The sequence below is a fragment of the Panthera pardus genome, unplaced genomic scaffold, assembly GCF_024362965.1.
Source record: "Panthera pardus isolate Hobbes unplaced genomic scaffold, ASM2436296v1 HiC_scaffold_18, whole genome shotgun sequence".
Taxonomy (NCBI): Eukaryota; Metazoa; Chordata; class Mammalia; order Carnivora; family Felidae; genus Panthera; species Panthera pardus.
This window is the reverse complement of record NW_026526743.1, coordinates 25,072,852-25,092,234: the sequence shown is the minus strand read 5'-3', so window position 1 is coordinate 25,092,234 and position 19,383 is coordinate 25,072,852. Positions and strand designations below refer to the sequence as shown.

The window sequence follows — 19,383 nt, the reverse complement described above, 5'->3', positions numbered from 1 at the left end:
TACCACAAAAATACAAAGGATCATAAGACACATGAACAACTAAATGCCAACAAACTGGACAACTTAGAAGAAATGGATAAATTCCTAGAAACATGCAATCTACCAAAACTGAATTAGAAAGAACAGAAAATCTGAGCAATGAGTAAGGAAATTGAGTAAGTACTTCAAAAACATTGTGACAAAGAAGAGCTCAGGACCAAATGGTTTAACTAGTGAGTTCTACTAAACATTTAAAGAAGAATTAATACCAATATTTCTCAAACTCTTCCAAAAAAATTGAAGAGGAAGGAAAACTTCCAAACTTATCTTATGAATCAAACATTACTCTGATGTCAAAACCAGATAAGGCTTGGGGCGCCTGGGTGGCTCAGTCGGTTAAGTGTACGACTTCGGCTCAGGTCATGATCTCACGATCCGTGAGTTCGAGCCCCGCGTCGGGCTCTGTGCTGACAGCTCAGAGCCTGGAGCCTGCTTCGGATTCTGTGTCTCCCTCTCTCTCTGACCCTCCTCCATTCATGCTCTGTCACTCTCTGTCTCAAAAATAAATAAACATTAAAAAATTAAAAAAAAAAACCCAGATAAGGCTTGATGACAACTACAAGCCAATATCCTTGATCCTTACAAAAATTCTCAACATACTAGCAAACCAAATTAAGCAATACAGTAAAGGGTCACATACCATGATTTAGTGGAATTCATACTTGGAATGCAAGGATGGTTCAACATATACAAATCAATACATATGATACATTGCATTAGAAGTATGAGATTGAAAAATCATATGGTCATCTCAGTAGATACAGAAAAAGCATTTGAAAAAATTCAATATCCATTCATGATAAAAAAAAAAAACTCTCAACAAATTAGGTGTAGAAGGAACCTACCTAACCATGACAAAGACCATATACGATAAGCCTATAGCTACCATCATACTCAATGGTGAAAGGTTAAAGCTTTTCTTCTAAGATCAGGAATAAGACAAGGGTGCCCACTCAGACCACTTCTATTCAACATAGTATTGGAAGTTCTAGCCAGAGCAGACAGACAAGAAAAAGAAATAAAAGTTACCAAAAATGGAAAGGAAAACTAAAATTGTCTCTATTTGGAGATGATTTTATATATAGAAAATCCTAGAGACTCAACCAAAAGACTTAGATTTAATCAACAAATTCAGTATAGTTGCAGAAATCAGTGGTGTTTCAATACAGTATCAGTGAATTTTCAGAAAAGGAAAAAAAGCAAACAATCCCATTGACAATACATCAAAAACAAAATACTTAGGAATAAATTTAACCAAGAGGCAAAACAAAAAGACGTTGATAAAAGAAATTAAAGAAGGCACAAGTAAATGGAAAAATATTTGGTGTTCATGGATTGGAAGAATTAATATTGTTAAAATGTCCATACTACCCAAAACATTCAAAGCAATCCTTATTAAGATTTCATATGAGGAACCACAAAAGTCCCTGAATAGGCAAGCCAATCCTGGGAAAAAAGGGAAATGCTGGAAGCACCACACTTCCTCATTTCAAACTATATTACAAATGTATAGTATCAAAACAGTATAGTACTGGCATAAAAATAGACACATAGTCAATGTAATAGAATGAAGAGCCCAGAAATAATTCCATGCATTTATAATCAACTAATATTTGGCAAGGGAGCCAAAAATACTCAATGGAGAAAACACAGTCTCTTTAACAAATGGTGCTGTGAAAATTGGATATTTACTTGCAGAAGACCCCTATCTCACACTACTCACAAAAATTAACCTGAAATGGATTAAAGACTTAAATGTAAGACCTGAAACCATATATCTCCTATATTAAAAAATAGGGAAAAACTTGTTGACATGGGTCTTCACAATGATTTTTTGGATATGACTCCTAAAGCAAAAGCAACAAAATAATAAATAAGTAGGACTACATTAAACTAAAAAGTTTATACACAGCAAAACAAACAATTAACAAAATGAAAAGGCAATCTAGGAATGGGAAAAAAATATTTGCTAACCACATATCCAATGATGGGTTAACAGCCAAATATATAAAGAATTCATTCATGTAATTCATTAGCAAGCCCCCCCCAAATAATCCAACTAAAACTGGGCAAAGGCCAGAATAGATATTTTTCCAAAGAGTATATATGAATGGCTAACACATGCATGAAAACGTGCTCAACATTAGACCTGAACAAACATCTCTCCAAAGATGATATATAGATATATAGATATATAGATCAAACAAGAATATGCAAAAATGCTCCACATCATATGTCATTAGGGAAATTCAAATTAAACCAATGAAATTCCACTACACGTCTGTTAGAATAGCTAAAATCCATAACACTGATAACACCCAATGCAGCAACAGGAACTCTTACTTATTGCTGGTGGAAATCAAAACTATACAGCCACTTTTGAAAGCAGTTTGGCAGTTTCTTACAAAACTAAACATACTCTTGGTGTATGATCCAGGAATTGAGCTCATTGGCATTTCCCCAAGTGACTTCGAAACTTACGTCCATACAAAACCTGTACCTGGATGCCTATAACAGCTGAATTCATAATTGCCAAAACTTGGAAGCAAGCAAGATGTTCTTCAATGGGTGAATGGATAAATAAAATGTGGTACGTTTAGGTGATGGAATATTATCCAGCGCTAAAAAGAAATGAGCTATCAAGCCCTAAAAAGACATGGAGAAAACTTTAATGCATATTATTCAGTGAAAGAAGTCAATCTGAGAAATGTACATACTGTATGATTCCAACGATATGACCTTCTGGAAAAGGCAAAACTAAGGAGACAGTAAAAAGATCAGTTGGTGCTAAGGGTTAAGGGGGAGGTGGGATGAATGAAACATAGATGATTTTTAGGGCAGTGAAATTATTCTGTGTGATACTATAATGGTGGATATGTCATTACACATTGTTCAAACCTACAGAATGTATAATACCAAGAATGAACCATAATCTGAACTACGAACTTTGGGTGACAGTGATGTCTATTATAATAAATAGGTTATTCTGTTGACAGATTTTGACCATGGGGAAAGCTCTGTGGATGGGGAGGACAGAGTATGTGTGGAAAATCTGTGTACCTGCTGCTTAATTTTTTTGTAAACCTAAAATTGCTCCAAAAAATGGTCTATTTAAAAAAAGAAATTATACTCTATATATCCTATAAATAAAAAAATCAATGTTAGTTATAACAGAAAGTAACTCTTCCTTCTTTCCTTCCTTTCTTCCTTCCTTCCTTCCCTTCTTCCTTCCATCCTTCATTCCTTCCTGCCTTCCTTCCCCCTCCTTTCTTCCTTTCTTCCTTTCTTCCTGAACAATCCAGTCCAAAACCATCAGGTGAGTCTAAGCAAGTTAAGTCTGTGTGGGTTGAGGAAAAGAGTGAGACAGTGAGAGGTTGCACAAATAAAGGTAGGAGGACATCCCTGCAGCAAGGGGTGGAATGTCAGAGTCTGCAAATGGGGATGGGGACATTTGTGCTGAAGGCCCGGTACAAGGTGTTGAAGTCTGAGAAAAATGAAGAATGTAATAGAAGGGTCCATGGGCGATTGGGTTTCAAGTGGGAAAAAGAAGGCAACCATGGTAACTCAATGTGGAGTGTTGAAGATCTACCTGGCTAGAGAGGGCATCCATAAAGTGGAGTGGTAGCAGCCAGCACAGGGTTCGGGTTTAGGCAGGGTGAGGAGAGTAACTGTGTGTATGGGGATAGCAGCAGCAGCTGGTGTGATGTGTTAGAGCCTGAGAAGGGTGAGAAGCACATATGCAATGGGAATGGAGGAGGTATGAGTCAGTATAAGATGTCAAAGCCCAAGTAGGATCAGAAGGTCATATGGACAAATACTGTATGATCTTACTTATATGTGGAATCTTACAGAAACAGAGAATTAACTGGTAATTACCAATGGTGGGTGGTGGTGGGGGGTGGGAATGAGGGAAGGAGTGAAGGAGATTGAAAGATATAAGCTTCAAGCTATAAGATAAATAAGTTTTGGAGAGGTAATGTATAGCCTGTTGACTATAATTAACAACACTGTATTGTATATTTGAAAGTTCCCAAGAAAGTAGATTTTAAAAGTTCTCATCACAAGAAAAAATTGTAAACATGTGGGGTAATAGATATTAAACTTATTGTGGTAATTATTTTGCAATGTATACATATATCAAATCACTATGTTGTATACCTTAAACTTATATGACGTTACATGTCAATTACATTTCGATAAAACTAGAAAAAATCTACCAAAATATTTCCTCTCCACCCTCCCCTGAGACCCTAGTAGCTACCATTTTGCCTTCTGTATTTATGAATTTGAGTAATCTAGGTATCTTATATAAATGGAGTTGTTACACAGTATTTGTGCTTTTGTGTTTGGCTTACTTTTTTAGTTTATTTATTTATTTTGAGAGATAAAGAGAGAGAGAGAGAGAGAGAGAGAGAGAGAGAGAGAGAGAGAATCAGTGGGGGAGGGGCAGAGAATCAAAGCAGGCTTTGTGCTGACAGCAGTGACCCTGATATGGGGCTCAAACTCACAAACTGTGAGATCATGACCTGAGCCAAAGTCAGACGCTTAACTGACTGAGCCACCCAGGTGCTCCTGTGTCTGGCTTATTTAAGCATGATCTTTTATTTATTCAGGATCTATCCATGCTATAGCACATATCAAAATGTCGTTCCTTTTTATGACTGAAGAAATATTCTATTGTATGTATATACCATATTTTCTTTGTCCATTCTTTCATTGAATGCACATTTGGATTATTTCCACCTTTTGGTTATTGCAATGAATGGTGCTATGAAAATTAGTATAAAAATATCTGTTTGAGTCCGTTCTTCAAATTCTTTTGTGTATATACCTAAATATGAAATTGCTGCATCAAATGGTAACGCTATGTTGAAGTTTTTAAGGGAAGCTCAATACTGTTTTCCATGGCAGCTGCACCATTTTATATTCACAGCAGCAATGCATAAGGGTTCCAATTTCTCCCATTCACACTGGCACTTGCTGTTTTTTGTTGAGTGTTTTTATCATGAAAAGGTGTTGATTTTGTTAACATGCTTTTTCTGCCTCAAATTGGCATGTGTTTTTCTCCTCCTTCTTTCTATTAATCTGGTACATTCCATTTTTCCAGATTTATTGAGATAGAAATGACAATTAAAATTGTATATGTATACCATGTATAATGTGGTGATTTGATATATGTATACTTTGTGAAATGATTACCACAATCAGAGTAATTAACATATCCATCATATTACATAGTTTATGTTACCTTTTGTTTTAGAAGAGAGAATGCTTACAAACTACTCTCTTAGGGGCGCCTGGGTGGCTCAGTTGGTTAAGCATCTGACTCATGATTTTGGGTCAGGTCATAATCTTTCCATCTGAGATTGAATCCCATGTCAGGCTCCATGCTGACCGTGTGGCTGTGGAGCTCTCTCACGTGCACTCTCTCTCTCTCAGTCTCAATCTCTCTTAAAAAAAAAAAAAAAAAAAGATTTACTCTGTTAGGGGTGTGCCCGACTAGCTCAGTTGGTAGAGCATGTGACTCTTGATCTTGGGGTTGTGGGTATGAGCCCTCATGTTGGGTATGGAGATTGCTTAAAAATAAAATCTCAAAAAAAAGAAAGAAAAAATCTTGTTTAAAAAAATTTACTCTCTTAGCAAGTTTCAAGCACACAATACAGTATTATTAACTATAGCCACCATGATTCATGATGTATGTACATTAGATCCATAAAACTTATCTTACAACTGAAAGCTTGTACATTTTGATGAGCATCTTTCCACTTTCCCTATTCCCCAGATCCTGCCATTCTACTATCTGTTTCTGTGATTTAGAACTTTTTATGTTTTTTGTTTGTTTGTTTGTTTTTGTTTTAGATTCCACATGTTTAGAGATCATATGGTATTTGTATTTACCTGTTTGGCTTATTTCACTGAGCATTGTGTCTTCGAAGTTCATACATATAGTTGCAAATAGCAGGATTTCCTTTTTTCTCATGGTTGAATAACATTCACGTGAGGCTTACATAAAGCATCTTATAGTTATTACAGTGTATTCTAAGGTGATAACAACTTAACTCTGATTGCATACAAAAACTACCCTTTTACTCCATTTTGCCTCTGATGTTACAGTGTCCGTCTTTTTTTTTTTTTTTTTTTTTGAGAGTTCATGGGAGGGGCAGAAAGAGAGGAAGAGAGAGAGAGAGAGAGAGAGAGAGAGAGGGAGAGAGAGAGAGATTGAATCCCAAGCAGGCTCTGCATTGTAAATGCAGAGCCCAACATGGGGCCCAAACCCATGAACTGCGAGATCATGACCTGAGCCAAAACCAAGAGTCAGACGCCTGGGGGACTGAGTCACCCAGGCATTCCACAATATCTGTTTTTTTATATTGTGTATCCATCAATAAACTATTGTAGCAATAGTTATTTAATGCTTTGTCCTTTAATCTTTGCATTAGAGTTAAGTGATTTATACAACACCACACTATAGTGTGAGAGTACTTACTATATTCTTACCTTTACCAGTATGTTTTATTCTTTCGTATGTTTTCATGTTAATAGCATCCTTTCATTTCAGATTAAGGAATTCCTTTCAGCATTTGCTATGGCAAGTCTAGTGATGATTAACTCCCTCAGACTTTTTCAGGGAAAATCTTTATCTCTCCTTCAATTATGAATGACAGCTTTGCCAGGTAATGTATTCTTGGTTGGCAGTTTTTTTTTCCTCTCAGCATTTTGATTTTTCATCTCACTCTATCCTGGCCTGTGGTGTTTGTGTTGAGGATGACACTGATAGCCTTATGGAGTTTACCTTGTATGTGGGATTTTTTTTTTTTTTTGCTTTTAATATTTCCTCTTTGTTTTGAGACTGTTTTATTATAATGTATTGTAGAAGATATCTTTGGGTTGAATATATTTGGGGACCTATGAACTTCATGAATTTGGATGCCCATCTCTTTCCAGAAATGGGAAGTTCTCAGGCATTCTTTCTTTTTTTAAAAAACATTTTTTTAATGTTTATTTTTGAAACAGAGATACAGTATGTAAGAGTAGGGGGGAGCAGAGAAAGAGGGGGGCAGAGGATCCAAAGCGGGCTCTGCACTGACAACAGTGTGGGGCTTGAACTCCCGAACCTTGAGATCATGACCCGAGCTGAAGTCAGATGCTTAATCAACTAAGCCACCCAGGTGCCCTCTCTAACATTATTTCTTTAAATAAGCTTTCTGTCCCTTTCTCCCTCTCTTTTCCTGCTAGTACTCCTAAAATACAGAAATTGTTTCAATTGATGCAATTTTATAATCCATGTAGTAGTCTTTCTTCAGTCTTTTTCATTCTTTTTGTTGTTGGTGATCTCCTCTAAATAAATAATTTCATGTGATTTGTCTTCGAGTTGAGATTCTTTCCCTTTATCAAGACAGTTGTTGGTGTTCTCTACTGCAATTTTCATTTTATTTGGTGTGGTCTTCAGGTCCAGAATTTCTGTTTAGTTCTGTTTTGTGATTTCTATCTCTCTGTTAAACTTCTTATTTTGTTCATGTGTTGTTTTCCTGATTTTATTGAATTGTTTTTCTTTGTTTCTTTGTAGGCTGCTGAGCTTCCTTAAAGCAACTATTTTGAATTTTTTATCATTCAAATCATAGATCTCCATTTCTTTTGGGGTTGGTTAGTAAAAAATCAATTTGTTCCTTTGCTCCTTTGTTGGTTTCATTTTCCCTTGATTTTTCATGTTCCTTCAAGTGTTGGATTACTGCCTTTGCATTTGAAGTAGTAACTTCTTCCAGTCTTTATTGTCTGTCTTTGAAAGAGAAATAATTTCTGTCAGCCTGTTTAGGGATTCTCAGATTTTCTCAGACCATTCCTATAAGTATGCCTGCTCCACACTTCTTGTCCCATGTGTGTGTGTGTGTGTGTGTGTGTGTGTGTGTGTGTGGCATTCTTAAGATTATATGCCTTCTTTCTGCAAAACTAGACCTAGTGCTGACAGCTTCAGCGTTACTTTTCCTAGGGCAGTGGTGAATATTCAAGTTTGTTTGCTTTCTCAGAATCTTGCAGAGTTGGACCAATTTTCTGTGCGTGTTCATGAGCTCTCTGCCAATCTTGCACTTGCCATTCGCAGGGGCACACATGGGGAACTGGCCACAAGATGTGTGTGCAGGGGATTATGTGGGTGAGGCATAGAGAGCATTAGGGATGCCTGTGGGCCATTTGGGGGAGTCTGCAGGCAAGATCCCTCTAGTGATTTGTGGTGGCCCTTGTAATGAAGTCCACAAAGCAGTTAGTATGTTCTATGTCTCTTAGAGCGGTGCACTCTAAGTCCTGCCTGCTCTGCTCCCAGCCTCTCCTCACCTTCAGTTGTGCAGCTTACCTCAGTATTCCAGATGGGGTGAGAAAGAGATGGGCATCTTTGGCAGTGTTGCCCACACTGGGGAATCTGGGTACTCACTCACATGCTCTCACTTTCTGCTATGGGAGAAATTGCAGGCCAAGGGGTTCTTCTTAGTATTGAGCTGTGCTATCTTGGGGGAATGGGGACACAGATAAAGTAAACCTATTTCTTTTACTTTCTTCAATGGATCCAATCTTTGTTTTTGTTTTTTCTTTCTCCCAGGATGTGCTAGAACTTCTCCACTGGACTCCTGGACTCCCATAAAGGGGGAGTATCACAAAGGATACTCTCATTTGCTGGCGTTGTCAAAATCAGGGTTCTTTGAGGGGAAGACGTTAGAAAACTATCACTCCTGTGGTTTATTACATTAAATGGTTTTTGTATGTAGAACCATCCGGGCACTCTGGGAAATAATCTCACTTGGTCATGACATAACTCTTTTTTGTTTTTTGAAACATGTTATCATATTAGAAAAGGGTTTTTTTTTTTTTTTGATCTATAAATCTTTTAACATGTGCTGAGTTTAGTTTGCTAGTATTTTGTGGACAAGATTTGGATCTTAATATTTTAATGGAAGGAAAGAATGCAACATAAGGCAGTTAGGATGGAAAAACAAAAATTTAAGTTAGAAAGTTGGGGGAACAGAGATTTTACATATTATTTTTATATATTAAAAACATCAATAAAAGAAACAATGAATTTGACATTGCACACCTATGAAAATTGTAATTAAATATTTTACAAATATGATAGAACAGTTTCAACCATACTTTCCTTCAAAAGAAGATTGCCACATAGGAAAATCATGAATCTGGAATCCATTTCTTTTTATGGAAAGATATTTAAAATTTTAATTACAATATGGGATAAACTGTTGGAACTGGCCACTTAAGAGGACCGAATACGAATTTTGAAAAAAAAAAAAAAAATCATCAGTTAATTTTAGATAAAGGGTAAGAATGAACCACGAATTTACTGAAGTTGCTTTAAAATCAGTTCTTCCATTCCCATTAACATACCATCATGAGACAGTTTTCCTACCATGAGAAATTAGAAATAGTTTAGATATAAAATTTCCTCTGCCTTTATCAATCCAATCTACTTTAGATAAATTACCACACAAGAAAAAATATATGTCACATTAAAAGCTTTAAGTATTCGTACACAATGGATTCATTCATTCAGAGTATGCTTACAGGCATTTATTAAGAGAATAGAAATTTCACTCACACCTTTGCTTTAGTTACAACTGTAGAACAAAAACAGTGTAATAGCCATTTACTATAATAAATGCTGATTGGCAAATTTTCTCAAAGTGTACAGTTTTTAAAATTATTTTCTGTTTGTCCTGATTGTTTGCTGAAATGTAATTTTGTCTGTTGAATTTCACATTTAAAAAATGAATTTGTATTTTGTATAATTTTTTCCATTTCAGGTTACGTGTAATTTATTCTTATCTTAATTTAGTTAAGTATCAGCGATTGACGGATTAAGAAAGAAAAAACGGGTCCTTCATCTTGGACGAAGTAGCGCTGGTGTAAATACCTAAAGTGTGCTCCTAGACAGCATACTGCATTTTATTCAAATTCGCCTGGTAGTGGGCCTTAGGCAATTATTTATTAAATAAATGAATGAATTTTCAATCTTGAACGCTAGGTCCACACTGTTAATCAGATGTCTATTACAGTCTCTCAATGATTACAGTTGCTGACATTTTTGAAGTTATTAAATGCCTTCACCTATGCTAGGCGCTTTTTCTTCCACCACCTTCACGCAAGTTCTCCTTTCTCCCCGGGGAGAGGGCGTGCCCAGCACCACGACCCGCCTTATCTGTGCATTCGTTGGTGGATCCCGAGGCCTGTTACTGCCGAGTCCCGCCCAAACCACGCCCCCACGCATTCCGCAGGACCAGGAGAAGGCGTGGTCATTGTGGCGCTAGACCTTCCAGACCGTCTCCTCTCCTAAGAATCGGGACGCGCTCGAAGGCTGGCGCTGTGAGGTTGGGAGTGCATTCCGCGGTCCCACGGAGTCTACGCGAGAGGCCCGCGACCGCCGCTGGCGCACACCGTGCCCAGCTGCCTCGGCACGCGGCCTCCGCGCGAGTTCGCGCACGCACGCGCGCGCGCACCTGCCCAAGCCTCGGCCTGGGCAGCGGGGACCCGCCTGGCGGAGGCTGGGCCGCTGAGGTACGAGGGGAGGAGCCCGAGCTGTGGCGCTGTTGTCGCTCCCGTCGCCGTCGCCGCCACTGCCGCCGCCCCCGAGAGGAGCATGTCTGCAACTCGAGCCAAGAAAGTGAAGATGGCCACCAAATCGTGCCCCGAGTGCGACCAACAGGTGGGCGCTGAGGGCCGGCCGGGCGGGTGCTTGGGCGGGCGCGCGGGCGGGCGCGCGGGCGGGCGGCCTTTGCTGGCGACCGTTGGCTGTGGAGAGGCCGCCTCGCCGGGTCCGGGAGGCCGAGCGGGCGGGCCGGCCCTTGGGCTCGGGGACTACAGTGGGAGCCCGGAACGGGCCGGGCTGAACCGAGGAGGTGCCAGGGAGGCGCTCAGGCTCGCAGTCCGGCCGGCGACAGCCGGGCGACTGTGTGCGCGGGAGAGAGGCGTGGGTTTGTCTAGAGCCGACGAGGCGCCCTGTCCGGACCCTCCCCGAGTCGCCTGGCCGGCTCCGGGTGACAGCGGCGGGAGCGCGGGGACAGCGGCCCAAGTGGACGAGCACGGCCCTTTCAGTCCCCTTCTGCCCCGACGAGAATGCCCGATGTGCCCGGCTCCAGGCTCCTGGGTTCTGGCTCCGAAAGCCGCTCCTGCCACGCAGAGTTGCTTTGTTCCTGTCAGATGTGTATGGTGACAAAAAGAGCCGCAGCCATAATGACATTTTCCGTTTAGATTTCAGTAATTTGGTGATCTTAATGTTCTTTTAATACTTTTCATAACCCAAATAATCATTTGTTAATTTGTTTTAAATTTTTAATAGAACACCATTAACTACCAAGTTATGTTAAAGCCCTGTTTCTTAAAATAGTATGTGTCTAAATTTTTTAAAAATGAATTTGCCATTCTTACCTGTATGTGGTTTCTTGAATTTTTAATACCTGATTTATAAACCAAGTTCACAAGGTCATGCAATGGCTTTATGACCACCAGTGCTCTAGTGCAGGTAGCCACTCAGGCTTATCCCAGGCCCCTGGGCCCAGTTATAAAAACTCCGTGCAATCAGAATAGCATCAGAATTGTGGTCCGTGAGGATCCTCATAGCATACTAAGGACTATCTCTGCCTTTCCAGACAGCTCAGATATGGAAGCAAACAAACAAACAAAAACAAAAAAAACACAAAACCCCCCAAAACCCTTCTAGTGGTTGCAAGACTTACCATGGCTTAGAAATTTCATGTTTCTTAGCCCATGAGTAAGAACTTTGCTTCCAAGATTTTGCAGGGAATGGTGTGATTATATTGTACTTAGGGAGGCCTAAAACAGTAGCTTCTCATCAGGTACCTTCCAGTCCAAATGCCTTATTAAGGGGCCATTTTTACCATAGCAATATTGCCTAATAACACTACTCGATTAGGCTGACAGGATCAAGAGTGCTAGACTTACCCAAAGTTTTTTTTTTTTCCCTCAGGAAGGACTTCTGTGAGCACTTTACTAACATGTCATAATCCTATGAAGTTTTTTTTTTCTCTTGTTCTATAAAATTTGGCTATTCTTAACTAGAAAAAGTAGAAATTCATTTAAAACTGCAATTAAAACTATTGGTAAGACATCTTTTATGCCAAAATGAAGTGTCTATCTTTTCAAAATAGTTACCTCTCTTTTTACCTCCCTCTATTGCCTTGGCAATAGAAATTTACTGCCTCCTCTAAAAATTTCTCTCAGCAGTTTGTTGTAGTTTTCATTGTACAGGTTTTGCACATATTTTGTGAATTTATCCTTATGAATTCAACTTTTTGGGTGCTATTTTGAGTGGAATTGTTTGAAAATTTTTGTTTTATGTCTATTATTCACATATAGAAATACAATTGATTTTTTTCATTGTGGTAAAAAAGATTAAATTCACCCTTTAAACTATGTTAAAGGGTCTACTTTAGTAGTATTAATATATTTACAGTGTTGTGCAATCATCACCATTATCTAATTCCAGAACATTTTTATCACTCTGAAGTGAGACCTTGTTTCCATTAAGCAGTCACTCCCTATTCCACCCTGCTTCCAGCCCCTAGCAACCACTAATTTGCTTTCTGTATCTATGGATTTGCTTCTTCTTGATATTTCTTATATAGATGAAATTGTATAATATATGCCCTTTGATATCTGATTCCGTTAATTAGGCATTTAGTTTGTCTATATTCTAGCATATGTCTGTACTTTGTTTCTTTTTATGGCCAAATAACATTCCATTGTATGGATATATCACATATTGTTATTCATTATTGACGGGCATTTCAGTTGTTTCTACCTTATAGCTATTGTGAATAGGCTTCTGTGAACATTCACATAAAAGTTTTTGTTTTAATATCTGTTTTTATTTCTTTTATTATATTCACAGGAGTGAAATTGCATGGTTATGTGGTGATTCTGTGTTTAACTTATTTAACTGCTTACCTGTTTTCCATAGCCATTGCTCTATTTTACATTCCTACCAACACTGTACATGGGTTCTAATTTTTCCACACCCTCAGCAACAGTGGTATTTTTGTTTTTAAAAAATTATTACAAAGAATGACACTGTATAATTTTAAAGGGAACAATTCAACAAGAAAACACAACAGTTGTAAATTTTTATACACCCAACATAGAAACACTCAAATACTTAAAAGCAGTTAATAACATAAAAGAACTAATTGATAGTAATACACTAATAGTAAGGGACTTCATTCCCCACTTACATCAGTGGATAGATCATCCAAACAGAAAATCAGAAGGAAACAGTGGCTTTGAATGACACATTGGACCAGATGGATTTAACATATATATTCAGAACATTCCATCCTACAACAGCAGGACACATACTCTTTTCTTTGTTTCTTTGTTTCTTTGTTTCTTTCTTTTTCAAATTTTTAATGTTTGTTTATTTTAGAGAGACAGAGTGCAAAAGGGGGAGGGGCAGAGAGAGACACAGAATCTGAAGCAGGCTCCAGGTTCCAAGCTGTCAACACAGAGCCTGATGTGGGGCTCAAACTCATGAACTGTGAGATCATGACCTGAGCTAAAGTCAGATGCTTGCCCAACTGAGCCAGGTGCCCTGGATACATGTTCTTTTAAAGTACACGTGGAATATTCTTCAGAACAGAACACCTATTAGGCCAAAAAACTGATCTCAAATTCAAAAATATCACATGTATCTTTTCTTTCTTTCTTTCTTTCTTTCTTTCTTTCTTTCTTTCTTTCTTTCTTTCACTTAATTTATTTGGAGAGAGAGCACAAGTGAGAGAGGGAGGGAGAGGCAGAGAGAGGGAGAGAGGAAGAATTCCAAACAGGCTGTGTTGACACAGTGCAGAGCCCAGCATGGGGTTCAAACCCATAAACTGTGAGCTCGTGATCTGAGCCAAAATCAAGAGTTGGTTGCTTAACTCAGCCACCCAAGGGCCCCACTATGCACCTTTTCTGACCACAACACTGTACAACTAGAATCATTCACAAGAAAAAAACCTGGAAAGAACACAAATTCATGGAGGTTAAATAACGTGCTACTAAACAATGAATGGGTCAAATGAGAAATCAAAGAGGAAATTAAAAAATATACGGAGACACTTGAACATGAGAACACGATGGTCCAAAATCTTTAGGATGCAGCAAAAGCTTTTCTGAGAGGGCAGTTTGTAGCAATACAGGCCTGTCTCAGAAAGCGAGAAAAAACTCAACCTAACCTTACATCTAAAGAAGTAGTTAGAAATAGAAGAACAAACAAAACCCAAAACCAGTAGAAGGAAATAATAAAGATTAGAGCAGAAAAAAAGAAAATAGAGCCAAATAAAAACCAGTAGAACATCATTAAACCAGTATCTTTGAAAACATCAACAAAATTGATAAACTTTTTTCTTTTTTTTCTGGAAAAAAAGAGGACTTAAATAAACAAGATCAGAAATAAAAGAGGAGAAATAACACCACAGAAATACAAAGGATTATAAGAGAACATTATGAAAAATTATATGCCAGCAAATTAAACAATCTAGAAGAAATGGATAAACTCCTAGAAACATAAACTGCCAACAATAGAAATGGGAAGAAATAGAAAATTTGAACAGACCCGCAACCAGCAAAGAAATGGAATCGGTAATCAAAAGTCTCCCAACAAACAAAAGTCCAGGACCAGATAGCTTCCCAGGGGAATTTCTACCAAACATTTAAAGAATAGTTAATACCTATTCTCAAACTGTTGTAAAAAGTAGAGGAGGAAGGAAAGCTTCCATATTGAGTCTATGAGGCCACCGTTATCCCGACACCAAAACCAGACAAAGATGCTACAGAAAAAAGAGAAGTATAGGCCAGTATCTCAACAAAATAGTAGTGAACCGAATCCATCAATACATTAAAGAAATCATTCACCATAATCAAGTGGGATTTATTCCTAGGATGCAAGTGTGGTTCAATCAATGTATAAGTCAATCAATGTGATACATCCATAAGAGAAAGGATAAAAACCATATGATTATTCTAATAGATGCAGAAAAAGCATTCGACAAAGTACAACATGCATTCATGATAGAAATCCTCCACAAAGTAGGTCTAGAGGGAACATACCTCAACATATAAAGGCCATATATGAAAAACCCACAGTCAACATCATATTCAGTGGGGAAAAACTGAAAGCTTTTCCCCTAAGGTCAGGAGCAAGACAAGAATGTCCACTCTCCCCACTTGTATTCAACATAGTTCTGGAAAAGATACCCAAATTGATAAGAAAAAAGTAAAACTTTTCCTATTTGTAGTTGACATGATACTATGTATAGAAACTGCTAAAGACTCTACCAAAAAAACTACTAGAATACAAAATCAATATACGCTACAAATTAAGCATTCCTATATGCTACAAATGAAGCAACGTACAGTGAAATTAAGAAAACAGTCCTGAGTATTGAGTCTGGTAAGTTCTTTATAGATTTTGGATACTAACCCTTTATTCATTATGTCATTTGTGAATATCTTCTCCCATTCTGTTCGTTGCCTTTTAGTTTTGTTGATTGTTTCCTTTGCTGTGTAGAAGCTTTTTATCTCGATGAGGTTCCAATGGTTCATTTTTGCTTTTATTGTCCTTGCCTTCGGAGATGTGTCGAGTAAGAAGTTGCTGTGGCTGAGGTCAAAGAGGTTGTTGCTTGTTTTCTCCTCTAGGTTTTTAATGGTTTGCTGTCTTATTTAGGTCTTTCATCCATTTTGAGTTTACTTTTGTGTATGGTGTAAGAAAGTGGTCCAGTTCTCCCAGCACCATTTGCTAAAGAGATTGTCTTTTTTTCCATTGGATACTTCTTCCTGCTTTGTCAAAGATTAGCTGGCCACACATTTTGGGGGTCCATTTCTGGGTTCTCCATTCTATTCCATTGGTCTGTGTGTCTGTTTTTGTGCCAATACCATCCTGTCTTGATGATTACAGCTTTGTAGTAGAGGCTAAAGTCTGGGATTGTGATGCCAGCTTTGGTTTTCTTTTTCAACATTACTTTAGCTATTTGGGGTCTTTTGTGGTTCCATATAAATTTTAGGGCTGTTTGTTCTAGCTTTGAGAAGAATGTTGGTGCAATTTTGATTGGGATTGCATTGAATGTGTAGATTGCTTTGGGAAGTATTGACATTTTAATAATGTTTGTTCTTCCAATCCATGAGCATGGAATGTTTTTCCGTTTCTTTGTGTCTTCTTCAATTTCTTTGATAAGTTTTCTATAGTTTTCAGCCTACAGATCTTTTACCTCTTTAGTTAGGTTTATTCCTAGGTATTTTATGGTTTTTGGTACAGTTGTAAATGGGATTGGTTTCTTGATTTCCCTTTCTGTTGCTTCTTTATTGGTGTATAGAAATGGAACCGATTTCTGTACATTGATATTGTATCCTGTGACTTTGCTGAATTCATGTATCAGTTCTAGCAGCTTTTTGGTGGAGTCTTTCAGGTTTTGTAGAGTATCATGTCTTCTGCAAAAATTGAAAGTTTGACTTCCTTGCCAATTTGGATGCCTTTTATTTTATTTTGTTGTCGGATTACTGAGGCTAGTACTTCCAATACTGTGTTAAACAACAGTAGTAAGAGTGGACATCCCTGTCGTGTTCCTGATCTCAGGGGGAAAGCTCTCAGTTTTTCTCCATTGAGGATATTAGCTGTGGGCTTTTCATATATGGCTTTTATGATGTTAAGGTATGTTCCTTCTATCCCAACTTTCTTGAGGGTTTTTAAGAAAGTATGCTGTATTTTGTCAAATGGTTTTTCCGCATCTATTGACAGGATCATATCGTTCTTACCCTTCTATTAATGTGGGGTGTCACATTGATTGATTTATGAATATTGAACCAGCCCTGCAGCCCAGGAATAAATCCCACTTGATCATGGTGAATAATTCTTTTAAAATACTGTTGAATTCGATTTGCTAGTATCTTGTTGAGAATTTTTGCTTTATGTTCATCATGGATATTGGCCTCTAATTCTCATTTTTAGTGGGGTCTCAGTCTGGTTTGGGAATCAAGGTAATGCTGACTTCATAGGATGAGTCCAGAAGCTGTCCTTCCATTTCTATTTTTTGGAACAGCTTGAGAAGGATAGGTATTAACTCTGCTTTAAATGTCTGGTAGAATTGCTCCGGGAAGCCATCTGGCCCAGGACTGTTATATGTTGGGAGATTTTTTGATAACTAATTCCATTTCTTCACTCGTTATGGGTCTGTTCTAATTTTCTGTTTCTTCCTGTTTCAGTTTTGGTAGTGTGTGGGTATTTAGGAATTTTTCCATTTCTTCCCGGTTGTCCAGTTTGTTGGTATATAATTTTTCATAGTAGTCTCTAAGAATTGTTTGTATTTCTGTGGTATTGGTTGTGATCTCTCCTCTTTCATTCGTGATTTTATCTATTTGGGTTCTTTTTTCTTTTTGAGAAGTCTGGCTAGGGGTTTATCAATTTTGTTTATTCTTTCAAAAAACCAGCTTTTAGGGGTGCCTGGGTTGCTCAGTCGGTTAAGTGTCCGACTTCAGCTCAGGTCACGATCTCGCGATCTCGCGATCTCGCGGTCCGTGAGTTCGAGCCCCGCGTTGGGCTCTGGGCTGATGGCTCAGAGCCTGGAGCCTGCTTCCGATTCTGTGTCTCCCTCTCTCTCTGCTCCTCCCCCGTTCATGCTCTGTCTCTCTCTCTGTCTCAAAAATAAATAAACGTTAAAAAAAAAAATTAAAAAAACCAGCTTTTAGATTCATTGATCTGTTCTATTGTGGTTTTTTTTATTTGTATTTATTTCTGCTCTAATCTTTATTATTTCTCTTCTGCTGCTGGCTTTGGGGTTTCTTTGCTGTTCTGCTTCTTGTTCCTTTAGGTGTGCAGTTAGGTTTTCTATTTGGGATTTTTCTTGTTTCTTGAGTAGGCCTGGATTGGAATGTATTTTCCCCTTAGGAGTGCCTTTGCTGCATCCCAGATGGTTTGGACTGTCATGTTTTGATTTTAATTTGCTTCCATATATTTTTAAATTTCTTCTTTAATTGACAGGTTGACTTACTCATTCTTCAGTAGAATGTTCTTTAATCTCCATGCATTTGGAGGCTTTCCAAATATTTTCTTGTGGTTGATTTCAAGTTTCATAGTATTGTGATCTGGAAATATGCATGGTATGATCTCAATTCTTTTGTATTTATTGAGGGCTGTTTTGTGACACAGTATGTGATCTATCTTGGAGAATGTTCCATGTGCACTCAAGAAGAATGTGTATTCTCCTACTTTTGGATGAAAAGTTCTAAATATCTGTCAAGTCTATCTGGTCTGGTGTATCATTCAAGTCCATTGTTTATTGATTTTCTGCCTAGATGATCTGTCCATTGCTATAAGTGAAGTATTAAAGTCCTCTGCAATTACCATATTTTTACCAATAAGATTATTTGTGATTAATTGAGTTACATATTTGGGTGCTTAAAAGTTGGGGGCATAAACATTTATTTGTTAGCTCTTCTTGATGTAATTATGATATATTGTCCTTCTTCATCTCTTGTTACAGCCTTTAGTTAAAATCTAGTTTGTCTAATATAGGTGTGGCTACTCCAGCTTTGTTTTAACTCCCTGTAGCATGATAGATGGTTCTCCATCCTCTCACTTTCAATCTGAAGGTGTTCTCAGGTCTAAAATGAGTCTCTTGTATGGGGGCCTGGGTGGCTCGGTTGGCTAAGCATCCGACTCTTGGTTTCGGCTCAGGTCATGATCTCATCGTTTTGTGTGTTCTAGCCCCATGTCTGGCTCCTCCTTGCTGACGGTGCAGAGCCTGCTTGGGATTCTTTGTCTCCTTCTCTCTCTGCCCATTCCCCACTCACAATGTTTCTGTCCTCAAAATAAATAAACTTAAAAAAATTTTTTTTGATGAGTCTCTTGTAGACAGCATACAGATAGATCTTGCTTTTTATCCATTCTGATACTCTGTGTCTTTTGTTTGGGGCATTTAGTCCATTTACATCCAGAGCTATTATTGAAAGATATGGATTTAGTGTCATTGTGTTATCTGTAGGTTTCATGCTTGTGGTGATGTCTCTGGTCCTTTGTAGTGTTTGCAGCGTTCCACTCACAGAGTCCCCCTTAGGATCTCTTGCAGGGATGGGTTAGTGGTCATGAACTCCATCAGTTTTTGTTTGTCTGGGAAAACCTTTTTCTCTCCTTCTATTCTGAATGACAGCTTTGCTGGATGAAGGATTCCTGGCTGCATATTGTTTCTATTCAGCACATTGAATATTTCCTGCCACTCCCTTCTGGCCTGCCAAGTTTCAGTGGATAGGTCTGCTACTACCCTTATGTGTCAACCCTTTTAGGTTAAGGCCTGTTTGTCC

The 19,383-nt window shown here is 38.2% G+C and overlaps 1 protein-coding gene across 1 annotated transcript in view; it reads left to right on the top strand.

The window, feature by feature from the left end:
* Window positions 1-3,480: 3,480 nt before the first annotated feature.
* The window catches only part of LOC109270631 (uncharacterized), a 61,941-nt gene continuing 46,038 nt past the window's right edge, over window positions 3,481-19,383 (top strand). The window contains exons 1-4 of the mRNA XM_019455285.2: window positions 3,481-3,598; window positions 8,630-8,741; window positions 9,843-9,849; window positions 10,156-10,741. Of these exons, the coding sequence (XP_019310830.2) occupies window positions 3,481-3,598; window positions 8,630-8,741; window positions 9,843-9,849; window positions 10,156-10,741 (823 nt within the window). The remainder of the gene's footprint in view (window positions 3,599-8,629; window positions 8,742-9,842; window positions 9,850-10,155; window positions 10,742-19,383) is intronic.